The sequence below is a fragment of the Epinephelus moara genome, chromosome 3, assembly GCF_006386435.1.
Source record: "Epinephelus moara isolate mb chromosome 3, YSFRI_EMoa_1.0, whole genome shotgun sequence".
Taxonomy (NCBI): Eukaryota; Metazoa; Chordata; class Actinopteri; order Perciformes; family Serranidae; genus Epinephelus; species Epinephelus moara.
Window position 1 is genome coordinate 20,259,699 of NC_065508.1, and position 15,289 is coordinate 20,274,987.

The 15,289-nt window shown below is 39.3% G+C and overlaps 2 protein-coding genes across 2 annotated transcripts; one reads left to right on the plus strand and one right to left on the minus strand.

Annotated features, from left to right (window-relative positions):
* Nucleotides 1–1,691: 1,691 nt before the first annotated feature.
* On the minus strand, nt 1,692–5,316 carry c3h11orf54 (chromosome 3 C11orf54 homolog). The gene is made up of 8 exons (XM_050038056.1): nt 5,134–5,316; nt 4,949–5,047; nt 3,478–3,551; nt 3,282–3,383; nt 2,968–3,144; nt 2,521–2,670; nt 2,321–2,437; nt 1,692–2,081 (listed from the first exon to the last, which is right to left on the minus strand). Exons 1-8 carry the CDS (start codon nt 5,198–5,200, stop codon nt 1,911–1,913), a joined length of 957 nt encoding a protein of 318 aa, XP_049894013.1. The 5' UTR covers nt 5,201–5,316; the 3' UTR covers nt 1,692–1,910.
* Nucleotides 5,317–6,020: 704 nt separating this feature from the next.
* On the plus strand, nt 6,021–13,814 carry LOC126385980 (peptidyl-prolyl cis-trans isomerase G-like). The gene is made up of 5 exons (XM_050038042.1): nt 6,021–7,236; nt 7,637–7,913; nt 8,346–8,473; nt 10,380–10,422; nt 11,057–13,814. Exons 1-5 carry the CDS (start codon nt 7,037–7,039, stop codon nt 13,238–13,240), a joined length of 2,832 nt encoding a protein of 943 aa, XP_049893999.1. The 5' UTR covers nt 6,021–7,036; the 3' UTR covers nt 13,241–13,814.
* The last annotated feature ends 1,475 nt before the right edge of the window (nt 13,815–15,289 follow it).

Below are 15,289 nucleotides of genomic sequence, written 5' to 3' on the forward strand. Positions count from 1 at the left end.
TCTATTTAATGTCTTTTTGTTTTGTAATGTGCTGCTGTGATATTTGAATTTCCCCTCTGGGGGATCAATAAAGTATATCTTATCTTATCTTAATTTACCAGACTCAGATTTGAAAAAAAGACAAATTAAAACCATTTATTATTCACTTAATGAAACCAAACAGTACATTGATATGGTCAGGATCAGAATCCGGTTCATTGTAAAATATTTTTCACATATAAGAAATTTTATTTGGAGTACTGGTGCATGATACAAACATATTAAATTATATATTTTTTTTAAAAAAATAGATTAAAAAGAAAAAATAAAAGAAAACAAAATTCAGAAATAAAGCAAGTCACCTTTTATAAAAATCCAGAGACATAAATATAGAATACATGAAAATTACAATAAAATATTTCTTAAAAACCTATAAAAAAATATGTAAAATATATGTATATATATATATATCACATATATCATATATATATCAATAGGCGGCACGGTGGTATAGTGGTTAGCACTGTTGCCTCACAGCAAGAGGGTTCCTGGTTTAATCCCAGGAGGAGCCCTTGTGTGCAGAGTTTGCATATTCTCCCTTTGTCAGCGTGGGGACTCTGAACTGATTGGATTTTGGTAGTCAAAGGTCACCCACAAATGTCTAATAGAATAAAATGATGAAGTGATGATATTTTATATCTAAAGGGTCAAAGGTCAACTTCAGTCTGACATCATAATTTTAACTTTTTTTTTGCCATTACTCAGTGTCATAACTGCAGTTGTTAGCATTGTCGTCTCACAGCAAGAGGGTTCGAACCCGGGGTGGGGGAGCCCTTCTGTGTGGAGTTTGCATGTTCTCCCTGTGTCAGTGTGGGTTTTCTCCCGGTACTCCGGCTTCCTCCCACAGTCCAAAGACATGCAGGTTAATTGGTGACTCTAAATTGTCCGTAGGTGTGAATGTGAGTGTGAATGGTTGTCTGTCTCTATGTGTCAGCCCTGTGATAGTCTGGCGACCTGTCCAGGGTGTACCCTACCTCTTGCCCAATGTCAGCTGGGATAGGCTCCAGCATGAATAAGGACTAAGGCAGCAGAGTGAACCTGAAACTCATTTTGGGAGGAACAAAATACCAGATGGGGTTTGTAAATGAGCCTTTGTTATAGAGTAGATGTGGTCAAACTTAATTTGTCATGTCATGTCCAGTGTTGACACTCCGCATGTGGCCTCTCATAATAGTGTGAAACACAGAAGCCGATTTTAGCTTTAAACCCAGTATAAAGGTGACACTTCACAGTCACGCAAATGTAGCCTCTGTTGTGACATCTAGTTTTTCACCTGTTGGCTTTTCAAGTGTTTTCACCTCCAATCAATTAGAAATACAACTGTGAGAGATATTAGAGATCAACTGAGCATACTTTGCGCACATCTCCATCGTCTTGAAAAGAGGCCTAATTAACCAAATAAGTGAAAACACCTGTGTGTGGTGTGCATAGGTGGTGTGTAGGGCCTTTAAAATGATTGTCCTTATTTTCACCCCGTGCAAACAGGGCACAGATATTACTGCAACTGCCTGCTTTCAACTGTCTTGCACAATTTTTTTATCATGATGGAGTTGGCAGGCAACTCTGTAGTTCAAGGTCCCAGATTAAGTATTCTTTTAGAGGTAGTGAGTTGCACATTACTACAGCATTCAGTGAACAACCAGCCAAGAGGATCCAGATTCAACACTGTTTATTACATAAGAAATGTATAAGGCTTTTTTAGATTTGTGATAGAGGAAAGATTTACAGATATGACGCATTTTCATTTAAAAATTCTAAGTTTCTGTGTATTTTAGAATACAAAAACCTCACATGAATCATACACAACTTGAATGATCTAGATCATTAAGAGATGCTGTGCTGCAAACATCATTCGTTCATTTATGCGTCATTTATCGTCCGACTCCATGGGTGTCTTTGGGCCTGTCGATGCGGTAGACATACTCTGCAGGCACGAAGTAGCCCAGGTACTCCACAGTGTCCGGTGTGGTGTCTATGTAGTAGTGGCCACCCTCTCCGTGGTGGCTGAAGCAGTGGGTGTGCTCCACCCGCAGGTCCAAACCCTGGATACACAGCAAACACATGAATCATTACAAGGCAGCTGATTTTGCAAATGAGGAGCGTATTGAATATATTCTCAGCTCAAAACTCTCTTAAAGGTCTAGTTTGTAGGATTTAGGGAGACATACTGGATATTGAAATCATCCACCTACTAAACCTCCATCCTCAAATTGGTGTGCCAGAGAGTTTTCTTGACTTTAGACATTTATCTCGTTGAGATGAGTGTGTTTGCTTGACTTACAGGGTCTCTGGATACCAGCACCGACTGGCAGATGAGCGGGGCTCTGACCTCGAAGTGCTTAAGCCAGTTGTTGACGTCATCGTTGGTGTTGAGCGGGCAGACTGAGAACTCTCTCGGCTATCGATGATCAGACAAACAGAGATAAATCAATTCATGTAACTGTCAGAGATCACACCTTCTGTGTCATGTCCAATATTTACCATGATGTGGATTTTAGCCTTCCCTTTCTGGATGATGAAGGTGCCTCCCAGAGCCAGGCTTTTATCCGGGTAGTGACCTTCCAGAGTCGTCCTCATGGCCGTCACAAGACTGTCACCTCCTGTCCTCTTCTTGGCCCTCACCTCTATGACCTGCGGAGGTGCACAGGTGAAGAGGGCACCACAGCTCAGCTTGTGCAGTCACTGTCCTTTTATTAATGTTTACCCATTTAAATGTTGGGAGCACACATGTGACGGGGCTGAAGGTCACACACAACAACTTCAGGGAGGTTACTAATTTATCTTTAAGTTCATATACAACCAGAGATGTTCATTATTTGCCAAAAGCAGAGGCAATAATGACATCGCATTTTTGGAGGAACCCCAATGCAGTCATCTTCTCAAAGACAAAAAGCTGCAGATCTTGTGTGATCAGAGGAGACACATTACCTTTCCAGACTTGCCTTCACAAGCGTACAGATTGCCCAGCAGTCCAAAGTTGCAGTCAGAGAATTTGTCACTGTACTTTTCTTGCAGACACTGGCCATCGACTGGATTGATGGAGGAGAAGTAGCTGCTGTTGACTGCGGGCCTCCCCTCCGCTTCGGTCAGAACCAGAGGCATCAGCTGTGGACGAGAACATTTAGTCCATCAGCTTCTGCGTTCTCCAACTCTTTACATTCTATTTCTCCATTTAACATAGCCTGTACTGAGAAACTTGTTTTCAGCTTCCAGTTAGATACAGGGGGTAAAAAATGATTAACCTCTGCGTTCATTCCAACAATTCTGGAGGGAGCAGCTCCTGCACCGAGGATGAAGGCTCCTGGCAGCTCCACCTCCTTTGATACAGTGTTCATGTTGTATTCCTGAGAAGAAGAGGAGGAGAGACAACGATATATTAATCCCTTTCGCTACGGGCCATTGATCATTATCTCAAAGCAATATTCTCATTAAGACTACCTTGTCCTTATGAACCAACGGGACCAGGTACGGCACACCACCAACATCAGTGATGCGAGGCTTTCCACACAAGCCTACAGCATGAGGTGACATGAAAAACAACATGACACTATCAGGTAGGCCTTCAACTACATGTAAAACCCTCAGTCTCAGTGGAATGCTGGTATCCTACCCAATGTTTAAGCAACGCTTGCAAACAAATTACCTGGTCTATCCCACTCTTAATGAACATATCAGTAACCCTGGTCTATCATGCTTACTTGTAACCCCTCTTTGTGCGTCATTATGGCAATCCACCTGTTTTATGAGCTTCAAAATTAGGCTGTGTCCCATTCTACTTGGGACTGTGTCGAGCCACCCCAAAATTAGGATGTATTATTATAGATACTCCAGCAGTATTTCCTCCTGAGACCCTGTGTCCTCATATGTGGACATCACATTTTGGGTTTACGTGACCTTATACTTCAGTCTACTTAACTCAGACCTGTTGTCCTCGTCCGTGGACACTTTTTTGTGCCATCTAGTGGTGGTAAGAGCACAATACACTAATCCAGGGAAAAACAAGATGGCAGCCATCTCTGCCAAGTCAGTCTGCAGCCGATCCCGACACAAAAGTGGACGAGGTCCAAAACCTGATCACATTTTACGGTTGAAACTTGTTTATTTACGATTAATAATGTTTGTAGTTTGACATGGCAACAGATTTGACCAAGGAAGTACTCTTTTGAGGACATTAGGACTTTGTTATGGTCTCGTTAGAGGACATTGGGACCTTATTATCATTGACAGTGTTTAGTTTTTGCATACTTATCTGGTCCTACTGATCCAAAATAGCAAGGAGAAATGAATAATGCATACCAAACAAAAGTTCAGGTCTCAGGAGGATATATAAAATACAAAAAAATAGCTGCAGCTGCAACATTAGTGATGCTTACACATTAACGCATCAATAATTATAATCGAGTGATATATATAATTCTGAATTGACCCATTCTGGGAGGACAGCTTTTACTTTAGGCACTTTAAGTCCATGTTGATGCTTGTGCTTATGTCTTTTTTTTTTTTACTGTGGTGTTGCTACCTTTCCTTGGGGCAAAGTTCTGAGTACTTTTGTGCTGACTAGCTGGATTGCTGTTCTATAACTAGCTATCATAATTGACAACTTCACGATTCTAAAGCAATGCATTTTATAAAAAGTGGGTGAATATAAATTCTGCATGTACATATAGCCTAATCGAACACAGATATTTAATGCAACCTGCAAATAAATCTTCACTTTCAGATAGTAATTCTGAAGAAGCAGCCATGTGTTAAGATAAAGACAGTCTTCAGTGGCTGATGGACGTATTAGAAACATGCAGTTTTTGGTTTGGGAGTGTGAGGGTTAACAAAGTGTCAGCCTGTGAATGAATGAACTAAATACACATGTATGTAGGGCATGCATGAGACGTTTGAGTACTTGATCTGTTACCTTTGACAGGGAAGTGGAAAGGCTCCTCTGTGAGATCAGGGCACTCCACAACCCTCACCTGAACTTCAGCAAAGTTGTCTTCCAGTCCTGTTTGTAGCACTGCAACCAGGAAAAAGTATTTATTACGCTCTCTTTATCAACATGCCTGTGCAACTTTGTCTGCGCATCAAAGCTGAAGTCCTTACCACCACGTAGTTCCTCCAAGTCTGGAGCGTGCAGCTGAACCTTTTCGGTTTTGCTAATATCTGCCATTATGACTGTGCTTGAAGGCTGATACTGAATATACCAACTCACAGTCAACAGTGGAGGAAAAATCGACTGTAAAACCACGGGACTGATCTACTGTAGAAGTTCAGCCAAAGAGTAAATACTTACAAGAGAGTTCCTGTCACAGATGATGTTTCCTCGCCCATGCAGCCAGTTTATCTGTGTGAAATAAATGCAATCATAGTCATGGGTTTATTCAGTTTAATTCAGTTCAGTCCATGTTAATTCAACTTTATTTATCCTGATGGAAATTCTTATATCAGAGAGCGCTTCAAATTACAGTAACCACAATCTAACATTCAACAACTAGTAACAATGAAAAGAACCAGTGAATTCAAGAGAAAGAGTGAAAACGTGACTCGGGGATGCAACAATGACTAAAGTACATAAAGTAGCGGGTGGCGGTATGCAACCTCAAAAGCAATGTTTGCATCCATCCATGCAGCCCCCGGGACAAGCCCGGAACACCTCTAACAGGAGGCGCCCAGGAGGATCCTGATCAGATGCCCGAACCACCTCAACTGACCCCTTTCGACATGAAGGAGCAGCGGCTCTACTCCGAGCTCCCTCCGGATGTCCTAGCTCCTTACCCTATCTCTAAGGCTGAGTCCAGCCACCCCACGGAGGAAACTCATTTCAGCCACTTGTATCCTTGATGTCATTCTTTCGGTCACTACCCAGAGCTCATGACCATAGGTGAGGGTTGGGACATAGATGGACCAGTATATCGAAAGCTTTGCCTTCCGGCTCAGCTCCCTCTTCACCACAACGGTCCGGCACAGTGCAAACATGACTGCAGATGACCACTGATCCATCTCATGCTCCATTCTACCCTCACACATGAACAAGACCCCAAGATACAATTGCAATGTTAGCAATCTATAAAACAGACAGAAGATAAAGCGACTATGCACGATTGAAGCAGGAAGTACCATGGCACGTCTACTAAACTGATGCAGAAAGGGTACAAGGATGCATAAAACTTCACCAGATTGCAGGAAATTAAGTGTTCAATAGAGCTCAAAATGTCTTGGCTTCGGCCCCCCGGCCCCCTGCCTGATACTGAAACAAAACCTTTGCCCTTGAGTAGAATTTGGATACTGTATTTTGTTCATGGGTAACACTGTAATAAATCAGTTTCAGGAAGTAAAGTAGGCATACTTAGAAACCTAAAATAATTCAATTTTGGGTTGATATTTGAACTCTGGCATATGAAAATAATTTTTCCTGTAGTCTGGGAGTGCAGATAAATATAGTACTATCACATAAAAAGACCGATATAAACAACTTGTGTTCATCTAATGAGCTATAGTTGTATTCATTTGTACAATGACATTATAACTTCATCTCATGGTCTTCATCAGCAAATGGAGTTTGAATCCAGTGGTGCTCATTAAATACATGTCACATTTACTTATTTATGTGGAGAAAAATTAATAAAAACAACTCAAAGCTATTGTGGGAGCCGATGCAGTCGAAAACGGAAGTACAAACAGTGAAGCCTCTTGTTTTTTTTGAGTGCTTTCTTCCTCCTCTTTGGTGATTGGTCAGATGATAATACGTCACTTCGATGACGCTGAAAAACTTCCTGGTCGACGCAGAACCACATGTGTAGTGTCTACTCTTTTTGTTTTTTACTTTGTTTTGGTGCAGATACATGTTGTTATATGATATCAATGAACTGTTTGGTTAATAATTAATATTGTGCGTCTAAAGCGGAACTTTAAAACTAAAACATTTTCGTCGGAAACATCAAACGGATCTATTTCCTGCAAATGAAGACCTCCGCTACTTTGGCGGTGTTTTCAGCTAAACTACGCAATGACCGGAGTGCGTAACTCTCTGGCTTTCACTCAGTCTGATGCTGTAGCTGATGTAGTATCGGGGCAGTCATGCCACATTGTGCTGGAAACATCCCCTCCAGACTACGTGGAGAAAATATCGCGGTATCTTGAGTCTAACGAGGGACACAGCAGACAGAATGAAGTAACGTTATTTGAGGAAGCTGCTGATGCAGACAGGTAAGGATGCTCCTCACAGGTCACAACGATGATGATGATTATGATGGTCCATTCCTGTAATGCAACAACACTTCTGTCCCCGTGAATCAATCTTAACTGAGTCTGTTCGTTTGTTTGTTTGTTTATTTGCTTGTTTGTGTACATGTGCTCATATTATCATGTCCCCAGTGCGGAGTAATCAACTTTTACAAGAACTATCCATATAAAACTACCATAAACAGTTAAACGTGTCACTATTCTTATATAATGCAAAACATTTAAAATCCACCTTTTCTTTTTTTGAAGTTGTGAGGCTGAAATGTTGCTGCGTATCAGGAACGACCCTGATGCAGCCCCTCCCATTACAGCAGCCTGAAAATGCTCCAGGTTGACTTCTAAATGTGTGGTTGTGTCTCTGCAGCGATTCAGGAGACAGCCTGTTCATAACTCAGAAGGCAGTACCTGAGCCTGTGAGGTCAGGGAGACGACAACGTCACCACAGCTTGAGGTCAAACCTCACATCTCCTGGAGATCATAAAGAAAGCGACGAGAGCAATTCATCGTCCACTTCCCCCAAAGAATCCAAAACAGGCAAAGAAAGGAGAAGAAAGAAATACACCCTGCCAAAATACAGGTTCCCTTTCCTCCCAGAGAAGTCCAGACGCAATCTGCTACCTACCCAGAACAGACGCCTTCATGTAAGGATAACCAATACTTAAATACACGATCTGTAAGAGCAGATTATGTTAATTGTTTGTGTGTTATGGTCTAACTGTGATTGGCGGGTCAGCCTATATAGCCTAGGAACCTTTGTGGCTCGTCAGGTGTTTCCAACCAGAACAGGAAAAACAGTTTTTGACCACTGTACAGCAACACGTTATGCTCCGTGCTGATGTGTTGTGTGAGAATGTGTGATTTAAAGAATGACATGTGAAATAAATGGACTTGTGTGCATCGTAACTGAAAAGCAAGTGGACTCATTCATCCGTCATGGTAAAGTAAAAGCGCATCAATTAGGTTTCCTGTTGAAATGCCTCAGTGGCTTGAAGCATTGGCTTAGCCTCTACACGATCATTTAACAAAGGCTTTGCAAACGTTATTTAGAGCTAAATACTTTTTTATTTTTACAGAATTATGTGATGGGAGGCTTCTTTAAATGTGTCAGAGAGCTGTGGCAGAGCTACCAAAGAGCAGAGGATCTGGAGTCATCTTTACCAACTGTTGACATCGATGGGGAGGACATATCTCCACTATCAGAGTGAGTTTATGTCAAGGAATATTCATGCTTTACTTGAAGTTACATGTGTTCTTTTTAAATATTAGCCTTTGTCCACCAACACCCAGTAGCCGACTAATATCTCATGTTACCTTTTTAAGTATAATTTTAGGAAAAAGGTGTCCATATTCACATAATTAAATATTTTCCTTAAATAAAACAATAATTTAGCAATGTGTCAGTCTGGTTTTCGAGCTTATTGTACAAAGACGGCCCTAGTAACATAGTTGATTGGATTAGGATACATTTAGATGCCAGGGAAATTTTGGTTTTGATGCTACCCGACCTGATAAGTTGGTCCGGAGCAGCTGGAGCAGAGGTGTGTGTTGCTTATAATTTACAATAAAATAATTTATGGGGTTCCCCAAAGATCAGTTTTAGGGCCACTACTTTTTAAGATAAGATAAGATACACCTTTATTGATCCCACAATTGAAAAATTCCACTGTTACAGCAGTCAAGGGAAAAGAGTGAGATTAAAGATTTCAAAATTTAAAAACTTAAAAAACTAGGCATGCAAAAAAAAGTACAAGAAACAGCAATAAATAATAATAATAATAATAATAATGAGCAGTGGATAAAAAATGAGCATATTTAGTGCAAAGTAAAAATTGTATGTGCAAAAAAAAAACATTGACACCAAAGGAAATTGTCTTGATTTCTTCTAAAAACATGGGAAGAAGGCAGTGAGCAACAAAAGATGAAATGACCCGAAAAAATTTGCAGGAGAGAAAATCAAAATGAAGAAAATTAGTAGAATAAAAAAGAAAGAAAGAAGGAAAGTTAAAACAAACTAACAGGGAAATGATTTGGAAAGAGTGCTTAAAAATTACAATAATTCCGTAACATAATTTTAAAATGTAATATTAATAATAATAATAAATATAGTTTTTCCCTAGATTTTTTTTCTTTGTTTTTTTTTAATATTCTTAAATCTTTCTCTTTATTTGTTGGACATTTCTTATCAAGTTGCTCATTGCCTTTTTCCCCATGTTTTTAGAAGAAATCAAGCCAATTTAAGGTTTAGGTTTAAAAAGTAGTGGCCCTAAAATTGATCCTTGAGGAGCCCCATAAATTATTTTATTGAAAGAAATCACACCAACTTGCTCAGGGTTCAAAGGTTTGAATACTTGCAAGAGGCATCTGAAAGCAGCACAAGAAAAGTGATGTTGTTCCACGTTTCAAAGGATTAATCTATACATGTTAGCCCTTGGTGCTGTCATCAGGAGACAAAGTGTTTATACCTCTAAACGTAAACTTTAAATCTACCCCTTTAGCCTGTCTTTTCTTTGGAACACTTTATGGACATTATTTAATTTATCATCATTTTTTCATTTATTTAAATATATTCATGTTTTAAGATGTTTAAATTCCGCTAACCGAGTAGTTCCCAAACCTTTTTTGCAGGGCCCACCTTATGTAGTTAAACAATATTTTCAAGCCCCCAGCCCAGTTTTAAAATACAAAGGTATAAAAATACTCACTTTTACTTATAGACCTGTAATCCTACACCTTCAGTGTGTGGCTTTTTACACTGAGCAGCACTGCAGGGTACTTCGTAGGAGACAGTTAAGGTATCAACAGGCTCCTCTTTGTGTTAGGGATGTGAAGTCTCCAAGTGCCACCTTAACGTTTTTGGCTTCATACCATCAGTAGCTAATACTTTGAGTCAGATAGCTCACCGTGTTCTCTCTCTTCATCAATAGCGAGATATGCTTCGTCTCATTGTCTTGTTCGGTAGGAGTGACGTTTGATGGAGATTCATCGTTTGCTTTACATTTACCTGGCAGTTCTTTTCACAAACTTTTATAACTCCAGGCTCCCCTTAGTGGGCCCGCCCCTCAATTTGATTGATTGATTGGTAATAAAACACACGTGTTCTGTTACAGAGAGGACGAAGGTAAAGCAGAAGATGAAGACATCAAAGTGGTGGTAAGCAGGCTGTTCAGATCTTGTATTTTATGCTGCATTTCCACTGTATGTTAAAGCTCTCTGCATCTCAGCTCACTATTTTGGTTTTCCATTGGCAAATGTTGTTGATTGTACTTGAAACCTGGTACATTTTTGGCACCATTGCAGTTGAAGTTCCAAGTGAGCTGAGCCGATACTAGAAGGTGGAGTTGAGACACTGCAGACCACTGATTGGTCAGAGAGAATCGTGACTAGCCCAACATGGGACATCTTAGACTTACACAAACCAACCATTTATAAATAGCCAAGCTACCATCAATAGTGACCGCAATTTTGTTATTCATTCGACCCAGATTTTTTGAATATGTAGCCCTACAAAACTACGCCGTACAATTGAGAGGTACAGACATGGTTGCTTATAAAAGGATTTAATGAGTGTCCCGTTGAGGGCAGTTTCATTCACAGTTGTTATGGCAATCAGCTGAGAACCCCACAGACACTGAGGGGATACTATCCACAGTGGAGAGGACTGAGTAAAGATAAGAGGACCTGATACTAAAAGTGGGTCAGGTCAAGCTGAACCATGCAGTGGCAATGTGGCATTATTGCAATTTTTGTTTTGGAACTTTGTTTTAATCTGTGTGTCATCTTACAGGAGAGAAAACGTTTCATGGCACTATCAAAAGCAAAGCAAATCTGGGGCAGCCAGTCAAATCAGCAGAGGAGGAGGAAAGCTGGTAATGCCGGAAAAGAAACCGTGCGAGGAGGACGAACGAAAACGTTAAGCAAAAAAACAGTGAAGGCGGCCTTATTGAAAGATATACCAATACTTTCAGATACAGACTGCTCTGATAAAGGAGAGCCCACTCATAGAGGTTTGGTCCAGAAGGAGAGGACCAATGAACACACAACAACTGACAGAAGCTCTCTGGCCCAAAGTGAAATACTGAAGGCAAAGAAACGCCTCACGTTTCAGCGAAAAGCAACAGAGGAAGAGCTGTGCGATGACAGCGATGCTACAGTCTGTGAGCCATGTGAGCTTCCGAGAAGTCCAAGACGATCCACACAAAAGGGCGGAGAAGCATCCACACCTGTAGTAGAGCCTCAAACTGATGTTCTCCACACAGACGACACGTTTGCGACAGGACAGGCAGGGGACGGACCTGAAAGAGAACATCTTCCAAAGAAGAGGAAAAAGAAGAAGAAGACAGACAAAGGAGATAATGAAGGTGTAGAAGAAGGAAAGGGCCAGAGTCCGGAAGAGCCGGAGGGTCTGCACGCTGCAACGTGTGTGAACTCGTCGCACAATGATAACACACCGAGACAGGACGAGGGAGACACTCCCGATCCAAAACATAAGAAAAAGAAGAGAAAAAAGAATAAGCCTGCAGCAGAAAATGTCGAACAGGAAGAGGATGGAAACTTGGAATCTGATGTGAGAGCGGAGGAAGGTGGCAAGAAGAAGAGTAAAAGAAGTGGTGAGGACATTGAGCAGCTACAGTCCAGCACAGTCGCTGAACCTCTAAATGATGAGGTAAAGAAGAAGAAAAAGAAGAAAAGGAAAAAAGAAGAGGAGGCTGCAATTACAGAGGAACATGAAGAGGAGGAGGCGTTGAATAGGACTTCAAATCTGCAGCCCATATTGACAGAACAGTTGGAGGAACCTGGAAATTGTTTAGAAAGTGCTGCAGCTTCTTCCCAAGAAACATTCATCCATGTCAAAAAGAAGAAGCACAAAAAGAAGCGGCAGTCGTCGTCTAATGATGCAACTCAGCATGGAGAAGAGGGTGTAGATGTGAACTTTAGCACTGATAATTCGGTAACTTCGGCTAAAGGTTCAGGGATGTCACTGAAAATGAAGAAAGCTATCTATGAGAATATCTTTGACTCTCCTGAACAAAAAGAAAAGGCTGAGAATATAGGTGATACCCAGAAAACAGAGGAAGGCATTGAGGACCAAAATACTGAACTGGTGTCGAAAAAGAGTGAAATATGTAGTAGGGGTATCTCCGAAGACGGTGTGGCACAAAGCGATGATTCAGTGTCTGTGCAGGAAAAGGAAGAGAGGAGGACCTCGTCCTTCCTCGTTGCTGATGCAAAGGAAAACAACGCTCAGACACATGGGGAGCAAAACTCTCCCTTGCAGTCTCGTGTCTCGGGTACAGAAAAACCCGGTGTCAGCGCTGGTTGTTCGGAGGAACTTAATGGCATCGTGAAAAAGAAAAGGAAGAGGAAGGAGTCGGTAGCACAGGACAGCGTGGAAAAGCCGCATTTTGAGGAAGCAAACGAAAAATGTCAGAACTTTATACCCGAAACCACTGACACGGGGGTGAAAAGGAAAAAGAAACATGCAGGAAATGAAAGTGAGGCAGTGACAACTGTGAAAAGATATGAAAGTGCAGCTGATGCAGGACTTTCTCCTCCTGATGAGGCTGTGGTGTTGAAGAGGAAGAAGTTTAAAGATCATTTAATACAACAGGATCCACCAGCTGCCACTGACGATGCTGAAATGTCTCTTGACAGCACTACGACTGAGAATCTGGCTATAAATGATGTGACGCACAAGAAAAAGAAGAAGAAAAAGAAGAAGAAAAAGAAACCCACTGATGATGTTTTGCGTGAGGGGAAATCGTTGACCGAGCCCGCTGAGCTGGAGCCCAGAGAAAAGAAAAAGAAGGAGCGTAATAAGCCGTCAGCTGTTCCCAGCAGCCCCGTGTCATCAGAGGCTTCTCTCTCTAAAGCTGAAATGTTGTCACCCGACAATAACACAAAAAATAAGCACAGAAAGGTCAAGCGGAGACTTTATGATCCAAGTGAGGACTTGTGTGCAGACTGTTAGTATGAATTCACTGATTGGATGAGTTGTAGATTGGCAGACAGAGAGATCATTTTTTTGGACAATCAATCATCTGAAAACACAACAATGATAATTATGACAGTGTTAAGGGGAAAACATTTTTTAATGGAGTTTGTTTTGTATCAAAGCGTTTTTTTACCGACACAGTTTTCAACCTTTTTGGTGTTGAAATGCACTTTTTAAAAAAATAAAATAAAATAAAAGCTGAATATGAACATTACAATATTTGGAGGAAGAATTGATTATAATTAATATCTTTGTGATCACTTTTGAATATAAAGCCAAAATCTCAAGAACTTACTTGAATCTGTTTTTTATGTTTTTTATTTTTGTGTTTTTAATTGATCAATTTGAACACCCACCCGTCACAATGGACATTCTCTATCTGACAGCAGGGAGAAGTTTCATCTTTTATTTCACTCTGCTGCACCTTTAGTAGAAATAATAAACCTCTTTATATGATGAGTTGAAATAATTCATGGTTCAGTAAAAGTCTAAAAGTTTATGAGTGGTCGCACAGCTGTACAAATAAAGCCCTGAACCAGTGCTTGTTTCGTTAATGGTGTCACAGATTCAAATAATTTATGATCAGAACCTGAATCTGAAACTGTTTTATTGCAGAATAGGTTTGTAAATGAGCTGATATAGTCTGAGTGACTCGGCTTGTTTTAGCTGCAACAAAGTGTACTGTGGGTATTCATGGGGTTGAAATGGAAAGTTTTGATATTCAATCAGATACAGAAGAGATCAACTGGACTCAATATTGATCTTAGTGAAAATAATATTTATTCTCCTTTGGGAAAAAATACACACCTAGTATCTTTAAGTTACACAAACTTAAAAGATATCTGGAAGAATTGCATGTGTATGGTTTTAGTACAAAAGTATAAAAGCATATTAATTGATATCATGGTATGAAAATCATCCTATCAGTTAAATGGACTGCACAGCACTTCTATAGCGCCTCTCTAGTCTTCTGATCACTCAAAGCGCTCACACATGATCTCACACACCGATGGAACAGCCATCAGAAGCAACATTTAGATTCAACATTTCACATTAGGTTTAATATTTACCTTTTAAATTTAACATTTAGTTTTAACATTTAACATTTAGATTTAATATTTAACTTTTGGACTCAACATTTAGACTCAACATTCAACATTTAGATTTAATATTTAACTTTTGGATTGAACATTTAGACTCAACATTTAACATTTAGATTTAAGATTAAACCTTCAGTTTTAACTTTTAACCGTTAGATTCAACATTTCACCTTAGTTTTAATATTTACCTTTAACATTTAGTTTTAACATTTAACATTTAGATTTAATATTTAACTTTTGGATTCAACATTTAACATTTATACTCAACATTTAGATTTAAGATTAAACCTTTGGTTTTAACTTTTAACATTTAGATTCAACATTTCACATTAGTTTTAATATTTACCTTTAAATTTAACATTTAGTTTTAACATTTAGATTTAATATTTAACTTTTGGATTCAACATTTAACATTTAGACTCAACATTTAACATTTAGATTTAAGATTAAACCTTTAGTTTTAACTTTTAACCGTTAGATTCAACATTTCACCTTAGTTTTAATATTTACCTTTAAATTTAACATGTAGTTTTAACATTTAACATTTAGATTTAATATTTAACTTTTGGATTCAACATTTAGACTCAACATTTAACATTTAGATTTAAGATTAAACCTTTAGTTTTAACTTTTAACCGTTAGATTCAACATTTCACATTAGTTTTAATATTAACCTTTAAGGTTAACATTTAGTTTTAACATTTAACATTTAGATTTAATATTTAACTTTTGGATTCAACATTTAGACTCGACATTTAACATTTAGATTCAAGATTAAAACTTTAGTTTTATCTTTTAACATTTAGATTCAACATTTCACCTTAGTTTTTATATTTACCTTTAAATTTAACATTAAGTTTTAACATTTAACATTTAGATCTAACATATAACGATTAGATTTAATAGTTAACATTTAAATCGTTTT